Genomic DNA, 18112 nt, shown 5'->3' with positions numbered 1-18112 from the left:
CATTTGTATCAGTTGTAACAGTTTAACATTAAATTTAATTAGTTTACATTTGCACATCACTTACAGAGAAAGCTGAACATTTTTAACAGTTTATCCATATTTGGTAATTTTTCCAATGCAATGACGGCATTTTATTGGCATTTGGTTGTGTACAAAATTACATGAATGTGTAAAACTGCGAACATTGTGTAAAACTGCGAACATTGTGTAAAACTGCAAACATGGTGTAAAACTTCAAGGGCTGAGGAACCTTCTCCCCGTGTCAGTTGCTGTAAAATTCCCAGCTGGTATCTACTAAACTACTACTTCCTCTTCCCTCTCCTCGCCGCCGCGGTCGGGATCTTTGAGACGCAGGATCCGGATTAATCTGGTCTCGGGAAGAGAACTGGGAACCAAAGACGAGAGAGAGAGAGAGAGAGAGAGAGAGAGAGAGAGAAAAAAAACAACGGCCATCAGAAATGAGGCGATATCTGCGGACGAGCAGCTCGAGTCGTTTCCCAGGAAAAACGAGCAGCAGAAAAAAAAAAAAGAGGAGCACGTTGTCAGAGGTTAATTACTGTGAATACACAGCTCCTAGGAAAACAAATCGCACGCTGGTGGTCCAGCAGCTTGTACATGCACTGACGAGGTGTGGCATGTGGCGACTGTACCTCATGCTCTGCGGGGTGAGGAAGATGAACTGTCTGTAGCGCTGGCTGGCAGCCACCTTCAGCATCATGTCCATCGATATCCGACGGTTCACCATGTCCTGGTCAGAAGGGGAGACCGTCATCTTTTTGATTCTCCTCCTCCTCCCTACAAAGCGCTTCTTCTTCCCACAGAGTGGATCATCTTACCATGAAAACGTCAAACTCGTCCAGGCAGCGGAAGGGCGCCTCCGTGATGGCCCAGAGGGAGAGGACGAAGCAGACGGTGGAGAAGGAGCGCTCGCCACCGGACAGCGAGCGCATGTCACTCAGGTCGGCCGTGTTGCCCTGACCGGGCTGCACCTGCAGGGGAGAGAGAGAGAGAGAGAGAGACAGAGAACAATACAGTCAGTGCACCTTGATGCAGCCGTGGTGGCCTTTAAAGGTTAAGTGTGTAGTATTTGGAGCTTTTGAAGAAACGTCCTCTAAAAACACAGAGGTGAATGACAAATTGGTGAAATTGAAATTTTAGTCAGGGTGAAAAAAAAAAAAAAAAACCCCACTGAGGGAAATGTTCTTACTGAAATGGTGAGGGTTTCATTCTTGTGGTCAAAGAGCATGTTCCCAGAGTAACCTCTCTGGGCCAGCGTGTTGTCAAAGTAGTATTTGCAGCGGGCCGAGAGGAACCTGAGGAGGCGGAGAAAAGGAGCGACGGCGTGTATTGTAGGTCAGTGCCGTTCTGCCGCAAGTGACCACTCACAAAAATCTAAAGTGTTAAAAAAAATCTAAAGACGGAATGCGCAACAACTTGCCTTCGCATGTCGGTGTAGACCTGCTGTCTCTGGTTCATGACTTTGTTGAGGGACTTGACAAAGTTCCTGAGGTCCTTGATCTGGTGTGCCATGTTCTTGTAGCTCTCCAAAGCCTCGTGATACAGCCTGGATGTCGGGAGACAGACAGACAGGCAGACAGACAGACAGCAGGGTGAGGTGAGGATGAATCAGTAGGGGCGGGCCAACAGCAGGAAGTCTGGCTGAGATACCTGGTCACCTCCTCGCGGTCGCCCTGCTGCTCCACCTGAGCGTTGATTTTGATATCCAGACGCACCATCTCGCTGTCCAGGCTCTTCGCCGAGCGTCCGACCTCCAGACGTTCGGGGCAGAGTTCGATGGCCTTGGCTAGGGAAGCCTGAACCGCCAGGAGAGAAAAACATCAGTTTTAAATGAAGAGGCATCACTTCTTGTTCCACCTCAGGGACATTTATCAGAACCGTTTAGGCCACAGTTAGGGTGGCAAACACTCATTGAACTCCTGATCGTTCGCTAAAGTCTATTTGGAAAACAGATCCCCGCTGGCCCACCTTAAGCTCCTGCTCTTTGCTGACCAGGTTTGCCTCCTGGGTCTTTATGTTGCCGAGGTGGACGCTGCGCTTGTCTTCGTAGTGCTTCTTGTGATGCTTGCCCTTCATCACCTCCTGGTCCGTCTTGCTCAGCTCCTCCTGTTACAGGACAAAAGAGAACCGCGGTGAGCTTTGTGCCGTGCTCCCTCCCTCCCTCCCGCTCTCTCTCTCTCTCTCTCCCTCCCTCTTACCACCGGACTCACGGCCGGAGGATTCCAGGTTCTACCTTCTTCACGTCCGCCTCCTCGGCGGCTGCGTTGATCCTCTCCTTGTGCTGCCTGTACTCTTGCTCCGCCCTCTCATACTGGGCCTTGAGCTCGGCCATCTGGGCGCGTCTTTCTTCGTACTCGGCCGTCTTGGATGCGATCTTTGCAATGATCTCCTGCAGGTCTTCTTCCTGCAGGTTGAAAGGTGACAGTGGCAGCGTCACCCGATGCAAACACAGAACCGGGATGAATATTAGTCTGTCTAATTTTACATCGCAGCGATGCGTCCTGTACAAACCAGAGGCTTTAAGTCCTCCGACTGAGGCTCCTCCACATTCTTCAGGTCCGTCAGCTCCAGCTGCAGCTTGGTGATCTTATTCTGAAACAAACCGACAAATGTAGTGAAACACGTCAAAAAGTCAGTGCTGCACAGAAACGCATGCACCAATCTCCGATCTGCCATCAACACAAAACCAGATCTGAAAGAAGGCGTGAGGTGAAAGACTTACTTTCGTCGTTTTCTTCTCTGCGTCTGCTCGTCTCAGGAGCACTTGGTTCTGTTTGATGTCCTCGTCCATCTTTCTTATCTGCTGCTGGAAGCGATTCGCTTTAGCTCTCAGGTTCTCGTTCTCACATTGCTGGTGGCTGAGAGGAGGGACAGCGGACGAGTCATTTGTCAAGGCAAAGGAGAGGTTGTTGCATTGCAAGGAGTTGTCATCGTTGAAGTACACACACACACACACACACACACACACACACACACACACACACACACACACACACACACACACACACACACACACACACACACACACACACACACACACACACCGAATCTCCTCCTCTACGTCTCCGGAGAGGAAGCGGGCTCTGTTCTGCTCAGCAGTGTAATTGCGGTTTGTGAAGATCTGATCTCCCTCCTTTGAAAAGGCACAGGAGCAGTTGCGTGGGGGGTTGGGACCCTGGATCACTCGGCGAGCCTCTGTACGATTCTACAAGAAAGAAAACACAAAAAACACAACATGATTTGTACTTAATTTTACATTTCAAGCTCACGTGAAAACTCAAAAATACTTTACAGGGCAATTAAAGATTAAGAAATCAAACAGATCTAAAAGAAATTGAAGACGGTGAAGTGTACAACATAACAGGACAGGCAACGTAGGACAATGAATCACTTGCAGTGTGCACTGCAGACCATCGCCATACCATGAAGAGCAGAATGCTCTCGATTCCTCTCATGTCAATCAGGCAGTTTGCTACGACCGGGTCATCAATTTCCAGGACCTGCAGCACCGACTGGTGGGGGGGGTGATCCACCGCCCTGCCACAGAGACACAAGAAAAACCCAGAGGATGGCAAAAAATGTTGAAGAGTTGAAACGACCCCATGGGTTTTCGTGTGTTTGTTCTCTGTGCAGCAGGAGGCCGTCGCCCTGCGGGTCACTTAGACTCACCGTTTTCTCGTGTCGTGGCAACTTGGTAGGAAAGGGCTGGTGATGATTTGAGGTCTATTACCCCCTGGGAACACTCTGCTCATGATGCCCTTCAGCGCTCTCTCGTCCTCGTGGTTATCACAGGTAAAGGCCTGCAGCAGCGCTTTGAGACACACCTCCACGGCCAGAGCCAGCTCCGGAACCTTCAGGCTGATCAGGTAACCTGGAAAAAAGGATCAATTCAAATGTGGATTTATTGTACATTTGTTATGATAAATATTGTTTATTTTCAGAGATTTATACTCACAGTAATGGTAAACTTGGATAGAAATGTTTTTTTGTTTCAAAAGTTGCAAAGCATGTTCATATAAAACTGCTGGACGTAAAGCATATTGGGATTCATAACTTGCCCTTAACAGACTTTACGACTTTCTCTCCTGCTTTGTTATGATGTAAAATATTAAATTAATTAATTAATTAAATTATATTTAAAAAAAACCAAAAAACGTCCATATAAGTAGTTGTCACAAACGTCTAAATACACTCAATGAAAATCATTTTTGGTCTGTTTTCTGTTTTGGCGCTTACAATCAGTCAAATGTCGGTGGCTTTAGTGCTGCCAGGTGGTTTCTTACCCAGAGGTCCTCGGGGTTTGCGCTTGAACTGGCCTTTTCTGTGGGCTTCCTCGATGGCATTCAGCAGCGCTGGCACGTGCTCCCCAAAGCGGCGCAGGCGATTGGACCGGCTGCTCTCCAGCATCTGCAGGTTCCTTTGGTTGGCGTCGATGGCCCTCATCACCAAGTCGTTCTCTTTCCTGGCGGTGAAGGGATTTGTTTGGATGTCCTGATCTTCCTTAAGGGTCAGGTAAGATTTTAACTTTCCTACTTTAACTTGTCTTGTTCCTCCTTGGCCCTGCTGCAAGCGCGCTCGTACTGGTCGGCCTGCTGGCCCAGGGTGGAGATCTGGTGTCCCAGCTGTTCCAGCTCGGCCTGTATTTGCTCCATACGCTCCACTCTGGCCTGCTGCTCTGTTCCTGATGTCTGGCTGATGCTGGAGGGACGAGCAATTGGATAATGACACAGATGTGATTATTATAAAGACATGTTTTGCCACAGAAGCGGGCATTAGAGATACAGTGTGGGATGTACCTCAGATTGAGATCATTTATTCTTGAGGACAGTTGGGCTTTGTCCTTATCCAGGTCCCTCAGGTTTGCCCTGCATCTGTGGACCATGACCTAGCCCACACACATTATCACATTGAACATTAAACATTTCAGCCAAAGTCCAACACTTGCCAATTATCAGATTGTTTTTTCCTAATCAATGTTAAGCTCCCAAACAAGGGCCAAATGGAACAAAATTCTTGCATCATTAAAGTGCCATGCCAACTCTCTAAAATGTTAATGGTACTATTCACAGGACGCTTTTGAGTCTCTCTGATGTAAAAAAAAATAAAAATAATAATTGAACAACACAATAATCAGAGTATTTCTCAGCACTTCATGAAACTTGATCAGGTTTACAGCTTTCATACCGACGCTCACCTCGCTAGACTTGAAAATTGCATTTTGTTCCTGGACTTTGGCCTTGAGCTCGGAGCAGGTTGACTGAAGCTCCGAGAGCTGCTGCGTGATCCCGTCCAGCTGTTCTTGACTTTGCCTCTTTTTCTTTTCAGCCTCCTCCACCTTGTTCTGGGAGAAAAGGGAAGCCATTCCATGACAAGTGCATTGATGGAGAGCAGCAACCACTGCAGGTCAGCGGCTAGCATCCCCGACATCTTCTGAAATTGAAATTGAATTGGCCCACTCACTTTCCATTCATCCACCTTCTCGTCATATTTCTCTGTAGACGATCTGTCTGTCTTCAGCTTGGCCTTCATTGGCTCCAACTCCTTTTCCATTTCAATTATCTGGAACGATCACATTTATGTGATTCTCACAGGAGGCGGAAATGACGCATTTCATTAAAAAGGACTCAAATGTCTTATTTTAAAAAGTAAGACAGAAGCTCACCTGTGCCCAGGCCATTTGCCTGGTCAACTCCTCCTTTTTGGTGTGCATTTCATCCAGAGACGCCAGGCTCTTGTAACGGTCCTCTTTCTCTGAAAACTTGTGCTTCAAGTCTTTTACGCACTGGATGAAACATTTTAAGACGCGTTAAACACAACTGCTGCCTTTGAGGCAGAAAATGAAGAAAATAAAATTCATTCTTACTTCATTAAGTTGTTCAATTTTGTCTTCGATGACAGATTTGGTAGTTTTGATGTAAACAAAGTCCTCTCTCATTTGATCCAGTTGGGTAGCCTTCATAAAGAACTGCAAAAAAAAAAAAAAACAAAAAAAAAACAGCAACTTGTAAATCAAGAAATGCATCTTCGCTGAAGTTCACGCAAAGCAAGAATTACCTTATACTTGTCGCCTTCTCCTTTAGAGTGCAGGAAGTATTTGCTCATTTCCTGAGTGAGGATAGACACCGGATTGTTTACCTGGAGGGAAAAAAAAACACCATTAAGATGACACACCCTCATACCAATCCAGTCTGTCTGGATAAGCAACAATTTCATGCTGTTCCACTAATGTGATGCAGAAAGGTTGAAGTGCAGCAGATACCTGTATATTGAAACTGTCGAGGATGGACAGCAGCTCTTCCTTTTTGTTCGACACAATTTGGCCTTTTGAGACAGGATTTTGCTGTGAGCACGTGGCCTATTTTTCTGGCAAACGACCGTTTGTCAATCTCCAACTCTTACCTGATTTGCTCTTGAGCTTATAGGTTCTCAGTCCCTCGCGCGTTATTTTCAGATCAACAATAATGGCATCCCCATACACCTCGGGCTTGTACGAGTCCTTCCCCTTGTTGCGCAAGGTGATGGATAAATCCGCTGAGCTGGAGAGCGGACACACAAGTTACTCAACCATCATCAATTCTCAAGGGGAAAAAAAAAAGAAAGAAAAGAAACGGTGGCCATGTGGTTGCGAGAGGACGAAAACAATCTGCTTTACCGGTCATCCAACCTGTGGCAAACAAAAATAAACAGAACAACTGAAGCACAACTGTTACCTCTCGCCTTCCTTCACAAAACCCTTCAGGCTGGACCCTCTGTTTGTTGCCTGCGCATTGCCACCCAAGGCTACTATGAGAGCTGTCAGAATGGCACTTTTTCCACCTGCACAGAAGATGGCGACGACAACAACAAGGCACTTGTTGAAGGCATACAAAACAACAACAAACACGGAGGAGGAGTTTTCCCAGACAAACGGCTCAACAGCTGCACTCACTTCCATTGTTGCCCACGACGAAGTTGACGTTAGATCCGAAGGTGAAGGGTCCGAGGTGAGAGTGACACATGAAGTTCTTCAGGGTGATGCTCTCCACAATCCCCGCGTCGCGCACCACCTGGAGTTCGGGAACGCGCTTTCGTCATCATGGCACGTCTGTCTAAAAATAAACCATCGTCATGAGGACGATGAGCGGTAGGTCACCTGTTTGCTCGGCAGAGGATCCTCGGCGTCGCTTCCATCCTCCACCGCTCCATCGTCCTCAGCGTTCCGGGCACGTTTTTGGGGCTTCCCATGACCGGATGTGCTCGGTCTTTTAGACATGACGATCCTGGGTACTGAAGCCAAGGAGTCTCGGGGGAGACTCGAAACTGAAACGAAGAGAGTGGGCAAGTTGCTCTCACTATCCCAGCAAAAGATGAAAACAGCTGGCCGGAATGTAAACCGGCGATTCCAACCACTGAGCACTGGACTGTCACGGTTGTCGGCTTTCGTATGATGAAAGCGAGTCGGGTTAGCAAACCGGAGCAATTTGGAAAGCTAGCGAACTAACTGGGTAATAACGAAGCCAGGCGAGGGCGATACCGGAAGTTAAACTCACCTTGATTCGTTTGGCGGTGCCCGGGATCAACTGCGCGGAAACCAGACAGATGTGTTTTCAGTCGACTGGGCAAACGTCACGCAAGTGCGTGGATACCTCCCATCGCTTTATTTTCGTTGACGAATTCGCGCGCACTGTTTGCGGAGAAATCTCGCGTGAATAGACGAGACTTGGCTCTGTTAGCAGCAGCAACAGCATTAGCATGGGTATATCAGCCCAGGGTAGGCACCCATGCTAGGCACTCTCTATCCGCAGGCACGTCAAAAGAAAAACTAACACAGAAAATTAAAATAATGGATCTTGAAAGGTTAATAAATGGGGGAAAAAAATAATCTATTTATATATATTTAAAAAGATAATGAAGTATACACAGACATAGGGAACAACGAGCAAACTACTACCAATAGGTAGCATTAATTTAATTTAATACTAAATTAGAATTTTGTGAAGAGCAAGTCGCTAATCAAGCCTATCAAAATTAAAGTGATAGCGTGTAGAAAAGGTTTCATTCAAAATAGAAGGCCGGTCTTTTTAAATTAAAATATCATTACCTTCATTTTTCTCTTTATGCAATTTTATATTGTTTCAGACTGAATTAAAGAAGTGATATGCAGTACCACACAAAAAACAATGATACATTTTTATACATTTATTAATCAAAAGATAGAATTATAATAAACAGAGTATATATTTCTTGGACAACTCCTTCCCCTGAACCATGACGTAACCTGATACATCTGATTGATACAACAAAAATGTAACAGCAACAACAGTACTCATGATAACAAAATACACAGGTTTTGAAAACCACCAAGGCTATAGCACAGAACTTTTCCCTGAGACATTTCTCAAAGCTAGGAACTTGTGAAGCTTGAATTCATAGTCCAAGGGACGTTCGCTGAGTGGCTTGTAGTTCCCCCTCATTGATGAGCACAGGTAGGGAATGAGTGCACAGTTCTCTTCAAACAAGGCCAACTTCTTTTTGTAGATCTCTCTGATGTAGGTTGGGCTTTTGTGGTTGAAAGCTAAAAAAAAAGAAAAAAAAAAAAGAAGAAAGATTGGATTCATTGTGTCAGTGTCTGTGCTGAGGCGGTGGATAAAAACTGTAAAAAGAAAAAAGTAAATGAAGCGCGGCATTCTTTTCATATTGTTTCCTTTACCTTTGAGATAGAAAGCAACATAGATGAGTGCTGAGGTTTTTACTGTGAGGAAGGGATACTTTGGTTTGAGACGCCCGACTGCTGTCATGGCTTTTATGACGGTCACAGCTACACCCTAGAGTGAAAGAGGCGGTGGGTACGAGGGTCCAAAAAAAAAGTAAATATATATCTATATGTTGTGACCATTTTGTTTTGTGTGCGTGGTTATGTATGACCTCACCTGTTCCAGGTAGCCCAGTGTTGGCAGAGACGTGAGGGGAACGGGGTCACTCAGAGGAGGGATCTTGATGGGCAGCTTCAGTTCCCAGTAGGTCTCAGGAGTCCTTGGTTAAAGATATATCAAATATATAGTATATCATGCTCAGATGAAAGAAAAATGACACTGCATTTATAAGTACAAGGAATAACATTTAGACACTAGTGAGTTAGTGAGTATGGTAAAACCTTTAGAAGAAAAAAAGAGCGCAGCACCTCATGAACCTGTCCTGTTTCTGCCTCGACTCCAAAAAGTAGATCTGTTCTCTGTACTCGACAGCAAATTCCATCTTTCCTTGAACCAGTGCTTCATATCTAGAGAGAAAAAAACAACTTTTGGGTTTTTCAAGTTAAAAAAAAGTTCCTCCAACACCATTAAAATAGAACTTGAGGAGGTTACGTGGCCAGTAAAGTGAACTAGACTATATTTAAAATGTTTGCAAATCAGGAGGTTACCTTTGCTTCCCATCCAGAAATGTTACTGGGCAGAAACCCTTCATGTGAGCTTGTTGAGGGAACCTGTTCCTCACCTCACTCCCAGTCAGCTTCCGGGGTAAAAAGTGGGGCGGTGGGAGATTGTGTGGGCAGTTGGGAGCCAGAAAGTCATCGGGACAGTCCAGGAACAGCTGCAGTCGGCAGGGAAAGTTTTGCTCACAAAACATAAGAACATGGATCACGCACCGAGCTAATATGTCCGAAAAATAAGGAATTGTCGCTGACCTCTAAATGTTCTTTACCGCACGTTCTGTAGAAGCGTCCCCTGTACTCTGCACCGTGTGTCAGGGCTTTAGTCTCGGAGCAGTCGGTCAAGTGGTAGAGGAGAGCCAAGCAGATTGGGCAGTAGTGGCCAAACTCCCCAAGGCGGGACTGCAGCTCCCTGGGCGTGATGCAGAGTCTGTTGATGCAGGCGGCTTGCTCTGAGAAATGAAAATTGATGTGAAGGATAAAACAGTTTGCATTTTCTTCAAAAGAGAACACAGCTTTAAAAGTTCCTGTGACTAAAAAAAGTCCCCTCTGATCGTACTTACTGTTGTTTCTCCTCTCCAGGTAGCTGTGGATATTTTTCATGCTGATGCTGACCTCCTTCAAAATGCTGTTCCAGATCCACCATTGACTCCTCTGGCCGTCCATCGGGATCCAGTTCTGATACTCTTCCTTGAAGAAGTGCCTCACCGCCGCCACCTCCTGCTTGTAGCAAATGTTGCGAATGTGGATGATCTCGGAGCTGTCGTGCTTCGGGTGAGGCCTGGGAGTGGAGGACATTTTGTTGCATTGCGGTTAAAAGTTTAACATTTGAAAAAACATAAGAGAGACAAACAAACATGTTGCTGATGAATTACTGTCACCGACTTGTTTGGCTTCATCTTGTCAGCGAGGCCTCTCTTTAGCACCTCAACGGTTTCGAGCTCCAGCTCGAATATAACCAGCGGGATCAGGTTCCTCGACCCCAACAGCTCTGCCTGCTTTATTGTGTTTGGGAATCCATCCAACACGTACCTGAAGTCATAAACGTCTGGGTGAGTCTTCCCCATCACCATCAATTTGCAAAATTAAGAATGTTGCCCTGCACAGCTCACCCGCGAGTGTTGCAGATCAAGCTCAGAAACGCCACCTCCAGGCACTGGACTGCAAGCTCATCCGGGACGGTGAGACCCCGGAAGAGGTACGATTTCATCTGGGCGGCCAGCTCGGTGTGTTGGTGCGTGTTGAGCACCATGCGCATAACACTGCCGATGGAGAGCCGAGCCAAGCCGTACTTCTGAGCAAACATTTGTGCCACTGTAGCAAACAAAAAAAAAAAGCCACGATGACGGTAAATGTATTGAATGCATTGAGAAACAAAATCTCTTCAAACACGTGGCACAGAATGTGAGCGTTCACCAGTAGTTTTCCCGCTTTTTGGGGGTCCCACCACTGCCATTTTGATAGGCACGCAGGGGTTGGGCTTGGGCTGCCTCAGGTACTTCAGAGGATTTGCAGTAAACGTTTTGCGATTCTCGACAGAATTAAAAAAGTAAATGTACTGGTTGAAGATGAGAGGCTGCGCGCTGCTGAGTGGCCACGGCAGCGAGTGGACCAGCTCGCCTTCGTTGTATTGCTGCAGAAGGAGAAACTTGATGGCGTTAATATTAAAATCATTTTTTTCAATTCAAAAATGATTCAAAATTGGCATTTTTGATTAGAGCACAAGTAGAAATTTCATTAATAGCTGTTACGATGCACTCCACCTTGACTGGATCCCAGCATCCAAATGCACTGTAGAATTTATAAGAAGACATGAGCAGCATTTGCGCCAGGCTGTACGAGATGGGCTGGCACTTGAGCAGAAGGGCCTCCCTGTCTCTCTGCAGGGCCAGGGTTTTCTGGAGGAGCTGCTTCCTCACGGTGCCGAGCTTGCGAGAGGCGTTGATCAGCACTTTGGCAATGTTGTTTTCAGCCAGCAGCTCCTAGCGAACACACACAGGCAAGCAAAGTCATTTGTATCATTCAGCCTGCATGCAACGCATGACTCTGCACTGTCAAGCAAAACGTGTGTAGTCGTGATACACTATGGTGTATTACTACCATCACAAGAGCCAGATTGTTTTCATCCGTCATGAAGCGCTCCTCTATATCCATCTCCAGCCTCTGGATCGCTGCCTCCTCGTGCTCTCTGTTGAGAATATCTTCTGGATCTTCCTCCGGTGGGAACTCATCCTCCAGCATGGCTTCAATCTCCTCCTTCAGAGCAGCCAGTTCTTCATTGTCTTCGTCGTCCTCGTCGTCCTCCTCATCCTCCTCATCCCCCGAGCGGTTCCTGAACTGAGTGGAGGAAGCGCGGAACGAGGCTTGTGATTCTCATCTTCATCCCCAGTTTGCTCATGCGGCTTCATTGTGCCTACCTTGGCTTCGAACTCTGCCATCATCTCGGCCCGTCTTTTGGCCATGCTCTCCTCCTGGAAAGTGAGAGCTTATGAGGGCACAGCTCGAGACGCAGTCAGTGAAGATGCCATGCAAGATCTTGCTTACCCGGTTCTTTAGACGGAGCTGCCGCAGCATGGTGATCTGCTCCTCCAGGTGCCTCTGCCATTTGCGCCACTGGTCCAGGTACGACGGCAACAGGCGCTTCTGAACCTCCATGATGTTGGCTTCCATTATGAGCACCAGATCGGGGAAAAGCTGCTGCTGCAGTAGGTATTCAACCTCATCAGTGTTGGATGGAAAGCCCTCCAGAATAAAACCAGTCGACCTGCCAAGTGAATGAGAGGCGTGCACATTTATTTTCCCAAAATGTCAAACACTGCTCCCTCTTTTGGTATTCAAAGTAATTACACAGAGTCTTTTACTTTATCCATAATTATCAGGTAAAATAAGCAAATTATATCAATTTTATCAGTGGGGTCTTGGGAATATATGTCTTCCTGAGAAGATTACTAATATTCATCCACTAAATACATAATTCTTTAAACAAGCAGTTGTGTCTCTCTCTATTCAAATACCGGTATGGTTCCTGTTGCCACAGCGGTTTGACAATAATGTCCAGGATCTTTGCGTTCAGTGACTCTCCGGTGGACAGGTAGGCTGTTATGGCCCTTTCATCTTCAGTCAGCTCCAACTCTGGCTGGCCTTGACCCTTGGAGAGGACGGACATGCACCATTTTTAGCACCAAAAATCAAACGTGAATGTAACGCAGGGATGCAAAAATGCACCCACCTCCTGAGATTCAGTGTCCTCTTTCTCCTCCTCCTCTTCCTCCTCATCCGCAGCCGCTCGCCGAGCCTGCTTAATCTGTGTCGTCAGGTCCTCCTTGGACTCCACCTCGTCGCTGTACGGGACCCTTTGGCCGTTCTTGGCCACGATGACCATTTGAAGCTGCTCTCTGAACTTTATGTGGAAGATGCCGAGCTGCTTGGCGAGCCACACGCCGAGAGTCGTCTTCCCCGCTCCTCGGTTGCCCAGACAGAACATCCGCAGGGCGGGAGGCTTGGATGGTCCCAAAGAAAGAAAAAAAAAATGATTAGTAGATTGTTTTCCTATTAACAGAGATTCCTCTGACTCTGTCTTTCTGTCTGTCTCTGTCCTGGTCACTTCACCTGGTCATACCTGGAGGGGTCCAGTGCTTGCCACGTATTGCGCAGGGTTTTCAATGAACGAATCCTTCGCTTCGGGGCTAGAGAAGTAGTAGAGCTTCTCGCGGTACTTGGTGGCCTCCTTGTCCGTGCAGGGAAACAGGACGTTGTTGTTCTTCAGGGCAACGGGGCAGAAATGGCGGGTGTCGCCGAGCAACCACAGGGCCGTCATGTCCTGGATCTGTCGCAGAGAGAGCGGAGAGACGTGACCGAGCCATTCCGAGGGTGAAACGATGCTTTTGAGTAGAAGGCGAAAACACTTGACAGTATCTGACATCGTATTCTGCCTCGACTACGTCCGGGTCCTCCGACTCTGGTACGTCGGGTGTCTGCAGCTCAGTCAAGGCCTGCATGTCCTCTTCCTCTTCGTCTTTGTCCACCGCGGACGGCACCCACGACACGTGCTGAAAAGGCTCTTGGAAACATTCAATACAGGTTTATTGAGGATTTTTTAAATCCTCTTGATGGTGGAAACTTTCGTCTATAATTATGTGATAATTAGGATAAAAGGGCTGCATACAGTTTGGTAGTGGATATCAGTGAATTACAGTGAGCCAGGCCTAAAAAAAAAAAAGGCTGTCATGGGTTTTGGCTAATTCTCTTTTCTGATTACGAGGCAAGGGTCTGGTTTTAATCACTTTCATTATAATAACTCTGCCCTGACTTTTGAGAAACGCAATTGCATTGTTATGTCATACGTGGCCTCTTAAGAAACAGGTGGACAGAGTTATACTGTTCTACTCACTCTGCAGTTCATCCACAATCTCCTGGAGGAGTTCCTCAGGATTTTTGCCACCGACCTCTAGCACAGTGTGCGGACAAGTCAGGCCTGACTTCACCTCCTCCCAGTTTGCCATAAACTGCTGCAGTTTTTGCCTGTTGGCCTCCATCTCCGGGCTGGCGGGAAAAGCCGAAGCCTGATCAAGCTGTTCCTCGGCTTCACCTGGACGGAGGAAGGTAGAGTCAGAGAGTTCGTTTTCAAATGTCTCTTTTTTATATAGATTTTTTGTGGCAAGTATTTAAAATGCCTGTATCAAATTTTCAAACTTGACTTTTTATGTTTTTATATAGCTAAATATACTTTGGAGTTGTAGCCCTTCTCTTTGCTTTTGAAGAAAATCCAAAAAATTGTTGTGATAATAAATATTTGTTGTGATTGTAAATGAATATTCATCAAAGTCTTTTTAACAGCTTAACATCCTAAACGGACACACCGGCACCTTCGTCCTCTTCAATGACCGTCTCCAGATCAGTTACATGTGCCTCTGGCTTTTGCTTCTTCTGAGACCTGAAACACACACACACACAGACACACAGACACACACACACACACACACACACACACACACACACACACACACACACACACACACACACACACACACACACTTTTACAAGCCATTCCAGACATGCAGAGCCGCTGAAACCGTGTCGGACAGTGCGGACGTACTCAGACTGCTTTATTTTCTCGGTTGCTTCATCCTTCAACCTCTGGCAGATTTCTTCATCTATCGTCTCCTTGTTTTTCTCATACATCCGCTTTAAAACTGGTCCACACATTACAAACACACGACAAATAAAACACTCATGTTCAAACCTCAAAACCTAAACTGCTCGCCACCTGCACCATTTCAATGTTTGGTACCGTTCTTTTCCTCGCTGTCTGTGAGACAGAAGAGCATGTCCGGAGAGACTTGATCTTCCTGTAAGGCCTTCAAGTGTAACATAGTTGTGGGAAAGTTGTCGAGCACCCAGCCGGTGCTTACGCCAGCCTCTGAATCGGCTTTTGCAATCTGCAGCACAGAAAGTTTTAGTATTGCTGCTTTAAACCCTTTAACAGATGCTAAAAGCTCATTGCATCAACTGGATGCGTTAGACAGAAATGACTGTTTGTGCTGTTCTAATGACTGTTTTTTTTTTAGTTGGCAAACCTCTTGCATGATCCTTTTCAGGATCTTGCTAATGGGTTCTGTTGGAGATGTGAGCACAGGTTTGGCCTCCTCCAGTGCAGTGAGCACCATAGCCTGTACTGCCGGGTGATTCTCTGTCACTGACAACAGCAGAAAAGAAATCGCTTACAGGAAATGGAAGGAAAGAAAGTACTGTGCAGGGCTGAATTTGCTGTTTGCATTTTGAATTTTTCGCTGAACTTTTTACTATTGAGTAAATTGACTTGATGATAAAAGATAAAATTGAATCAGAAAATATATGAAAAGAAAAATAAATGTGCAAAGCCAAAACATAAAAAGTCATATACTTTGAAAACTTACCTTCTTCAGGATTTGTCTCGTCTGTAGGAATTTAAAAATTGTGGGATTCAGTCACATGTTAAAAATATGTAGCATTTTGAGGCAAAGGCATACAGAAAACTTACCTGAAGTCTGTTCGATTCCTTCCTCTATGTTCCTCTTCACCATATCTATTGCCAAAAGTGTTGCCTCCTCTTTGATCTTGTCAATTCTCTCCTGCTCTTCCTTGGACAGAACCGGTTTGAGCAGCTCATCCACGTCCAGCACGAGTGCGTTGTAGGACTGAGCCAGAAGCCGACACAGAGTGGTCGTCCCTGCTTGCGGCGGCCCGATGATGCAGACCCTGCAAGGGAACCTGGGCATCGGGGGAAGCAGGTAGGGCCGAGGGTTTGTGATGAACTTCTGGTAAGCCTCCTCAGACGACAGGATGTACATCTTGTCCAGAAAGCTGCACAGAGATAACAAACAACAACAAACCACTTAAAACTGTGATTCAGTCTAGCTATAACATAAACTTAAATGTTTTTCTCACCTGGACAACTCACCTCACACTAAATTCCGGCTGGCCAGGTACTACGTGTCCTTCCTTCAAAGCAACAGGACAATTTCGACCCCAGCGACTTCTCCTCCATCGAAAACCCGAGGCCACCACCATGGCGGAGGACCTGAGCCGGAGTAGTTCGTCCTGCAATTAATGCAAATTTTCTTTTATCAGACTCACAGAATGGAGTGCAGTTTAAATTGAACGTGTTTTTGTGCGACGTCTGACTGTTTCAACGTCGGGTCCTGGTTCGTCCTTATCTGTCTGCCGGAGGATTGCCGGAACGGGAATGCACTTTATTGCCATTGACCCAAGACGGAACATCACCGACTTATGAAAAAGAAGGAAAAAAGGAGTCAACTATGTAAATGTAAGTTGTCTAGCTGCAACAACAACACAATTATGAAACCTCAAAGCATATTCTATGTGATTTCAGGAATAATTTGAACTAAGAGCAACATAAGCTCCATCCTTCCTACTGGCTTACTGCATTCAGGTCGTCGGGCCTGGCGTGTCCATCCAGCTCCAGTATGTAGAGAAGATTGTGCTCTGCCATGTAATCCTAAAAAACACAATCCCTAATGTCACAAAAATAACAATAATTGATGAACAAGTCAAGTGACACTCAACATGTTGACTGGACCTCTTCATTAAAAACTGAACAATTAAGAACATTGGAACCGTGAGTGACTGACCTCCAGCGGTCTGAGTATGGTGTCTCTGTAAATGTTGATTCTAGAAACAGAGTTTTTAGCTTCATACTCAGGGACCCACACCAGCTGGTCAGTGATCTGCTTTGGCAGTCGCTCCTCCTTCTGCTAGATAAAATTAAAAAAGAAACAAACAACAAGTTGGTAAAGCCAAAATATTGGTTTTAAAGCCACAGTGACTGCAATACTTACATTGGCCTCATTCTCCTCTACCTTTGTATCATTCAAGTCATCATCTCCGTCCCAGGTCCTGTAGGAGCTGATCTCTCGCTGCCATTGACTCCTAGTGAACAGCTGCCCGGTCTCAGGGAGCTGCTTCAACCCTGCCAGCCTTTCCACCAGATCTTTATCTGCACACTGGGTAAGAAGAGGAGAGAATCCAAACAAAGGTTTGACTTAAACAGAAGAAGCTAAGGCTTAGCAATTTATTCTCATACATTGCTGGCATATGGGCCCACCTTGATGTTGATGATGAAATCTGGCGCCATTTTGAGATTTTTGATCAGCTCAAGCTGCTCGCGGGCCCTCATGAATCCGTCTGACAGGAAAGGCAGGCAGCTCAGGACGTAACCTGTGTGACAAAACGTGCTATTCTTCGTCATTTGCTTTGCAGGTGTGTGTGCATGTGCAGTGTTTCACAGCAGAATTCTGAGGAACACTCTTTACCCATACCATAATGCTGCACGTCTGCTGAGTTGATCCGAGCAAGAATTAGCTCGAGAACCAGCTCCTCTGGCAGACTTCTTCCTCGAGACAAGATGTTCAGTATCTGCAAGCATGCGGACAGAAATCCTCATATAAGGTGAAGAGGGAACCATCTTTTTATATTATAAAATCTGTGTGGGAAATTATGCTCACCCTGGTGCCTTCTTTAGTTTTATTCTTGATGTGTGTCTCAAGCAGGGTAGTGTCTGAAATATTAGCAATGTCTGAATTAAGTAGCAGAGAGTTGAAGGGACGTATGGCAAAGACACTTACCGTCAATTAAGATGCACTTCCAAGAATCTGCCACCCTTTTGGCCAGGGTAGTTTTGCCAACACCCTGAAAAACAATAACACAAAAATATAGGTATTCTAATTATAGGTCTGTCTATTTCGAGACAAATGTATTTTCTGTTAGGGTGGTGAATTTAAAATCAAGCTGGCAATGCTACCGGTCTTCCAATGATGATGAAACAGATTGGTTTGGCAACAAGACTTTCTCTCTCTGACTCATCTTCCATTAGCGTGTCCACAAGGTTGTCCATTTGAGCTTTTAGGAAACAAGCAGGCAAATATTTAGTAAACATGAATAACGAAAGTAAAAATAAAATAGAATTCATCCAGCACATTGGCTCCTTACTTGGGTTTCCAGTTTTTCCAGGTCTATCCATTTTAAACTTCTTTCAGCGCAGCTGTCTGCCTCGTAACTTGCGGTCAAACCGGCCGTGTCCCCATTTAAAGTGCACGCATAGTTTTACCATTATGGTAAATTCATTAACAGCCGACGCGGTTGGCTGATTTTTGCTACAGGGTACAAATGAAGCAACTTCAGATTTTC

At 46.0% G+C, this 18112-nt stretch overlaps 2 protein-coding genes across 4 annotated transcripts; both read right to left on the bottom strand.

The window, feature by feature from the left end:
• Positions 1 to 12: 12 nt before the first annotated feature.
• Positions 13 to 7700, bottom strand: LOC142882208 (structural maintenance of chromosomes protein 6). Of its 2 annotated transcripts, XR_012925751.1 has the most exons (28): positions 7548 to 7700; positions 7151 to 7317; positions 6947 to 7064; positions 6729 to 6834; positions 6418 to 6554; positions 6278 to 6339; positions 6073 to 6153; positions 5882 to 5983; positions 5681 to 5800; positions 5479 to 5577; positions 5213 to 5359; positions 4815 to 4903; positions 4552 to 4716; positions 4302 to 4480; positions 3688 to 3889; positions 3441 to 3555; positions 3063 to 3223; positions 2741 to 2876; positions 2530 to 2610; positions 2252 to 2422; positions 1987 to 2124; positions 1669 to 1814; positions 1439 to 1564; positions 1208 to 1313; positions 837 to 989; positions 651 to 748; positions 224 to 385; positions 13 to 185 (listed from the first exon to the last, which is right to left on the bottom strand). XR_012925751.1 is itself a non-coding variant. In XM_076016795.1 (27 exons), the coding sequence occupies exons 2-27, from the start codon at positions 7268 to 7270 to the stop codon at positions 295 to 297; spliced, it is 3249 nt and encodes a 1082-aa protein (XP_075872910.1). In that variant the 5' UTR covers positions 7271 to 7317; positions 7548 to 7700; the 3' UTR covers positions 13 to 294. The 2 variants fall into 2 exon arrangements, 1 of the variants encoding a protein (XP_075872910.1); XM_076016795.1 differs by having other exon boundaries at positions 13 to 385.
• A 546-nt stretch (positions 7701 to 8246) lies between these two features.
• On the bottom strand, positions 8247 to 18055 carry ak9 (adenylate kinase 9). 2 transcript variants are annotated; one of them, XM_076016831.1, is made up of 36 exons: positions 17915 to 18055; positions 17727 to 17824; positions 17551 to 17614; positions 17431 to 17483; positions 17245 to 17341; positions 17031 to 17143; positions 16765 to 16929; positions 16558 to 16680; positions 16350 to 16424; positions 16091 to 16192; positions 15867 to 16006; positions 15447 to 15769; positions 15343 to 15363; positions 15004 to 15122; positions 14718 to 14865; positions 14523 to 14619; positions 14287 to 14360; positions 13818 to 14015; positions 13348 to 13487; positions 13047 to 13253; positions 12657 to 12926; positions 12442 to 12575; positions 11972 to 12191; positions 11845 to 11898; positions 11528 to 11764; positions 11191 to 11409; positions 10844 to 11060; positions 10540 to 10741; positions 10313 to 10459; positions 9991 to 10208; positions 9683 to 9879; positions 9419 to 9588; positions 9179 to 9277; positions 8928 to 9030; positions 8708 to 8822; positions 8247 to 8572 (listed from the first exon to the last, which is right to left on the bottom strand). In XM_076016831.1, the coding sequence occupies exons 1-36, from the start codon at positions 17943 to 17945 to the stop codon at positions 8364 to 8366; spliced, it is 5199 nt and encodes a 1732-aa protein (XP_075872946.1). In that variant the 5' UTR covers positions 17946 to 18055; the 3' UTR covers positions 8247 to 8363. The 2 variants fall into 2 exon arrangements, with proteins under 2 accessions (XP_075872946.1, XP_075872948.1); XM_076016833.1 differs by having other exon boundaries at positions 16558 to 16677.
• Positions 18056 to 18112: the final 57 nt, after the last annotated feature.

The sequence above is a fragment of the Nelusetta ayraudi genome, unplaced genomic scaffold, assembly GCF_046127955.1.
Source record: "Nelusetta ayraudi isolate G7.1 ecotype Tasmania unplaced genomic scaffold, CSIRO-AGI_Nayr_v1 ptg000238l, whole genome shotgun sequence".
In the NCBI taxonomy this organism is placed as follows: domain Eukaryota; kingdom Metazoa; phylum Chordata; class Actinopteri; order Tetraodontiformes; family Monacanthidae; genus Nelusetta; species Nelusetta ayraudi.
This window is presented reverse-complemented; position numbering and strand designations above follow the sequence as displayed.

Excerpts from the sequence above, each read along its gene's own strand:
- LOC142882208 (XM_076016795.1), bottom strand. The coding sequence starts at position 7,270 with ATGTCTAAAAGACCGAGCACATCCGGTCATGGGAAGCCCCAAAAACGT. Across the intron at positions 3,890-4,301 it reads CAAACCCCGAGGACCTCTGG|GTTACCTGATCAGCCTGAAG; the intron begins GTAAGAAACCAC and ends CCTTTTTTCCAG. Across the intron at positions 749-836 it reads ACGAGTTTGACGTTTTCATG|GACATGGTGAACCGTCGGAT; the intron begins GTAAGATGATCC and ends CCTTCTGACCAG.
- ak9 (XM_076016831.1), bottom strand. The coding sequence starts at position 17,945 with ATGGATAGACCTGGAAAAACTGGAAACCCAA. Across the intron at positions 15,770-15,866 it reads CAGCCGGAATTTAGTGTGAG|CTTTCTGGACAAGATGTACA; the intron begins GTGAGTTGTCCA and ends ATCTCTGTGCAG. Across the intron at positions 11,765-11,844 it reads TGGCAGAGTTCGAAGCCAAG|TTCAGGAACCGCTCGGGGGA; the intron begins GTAGGCACAATG and ends TCCTCCACTCAG.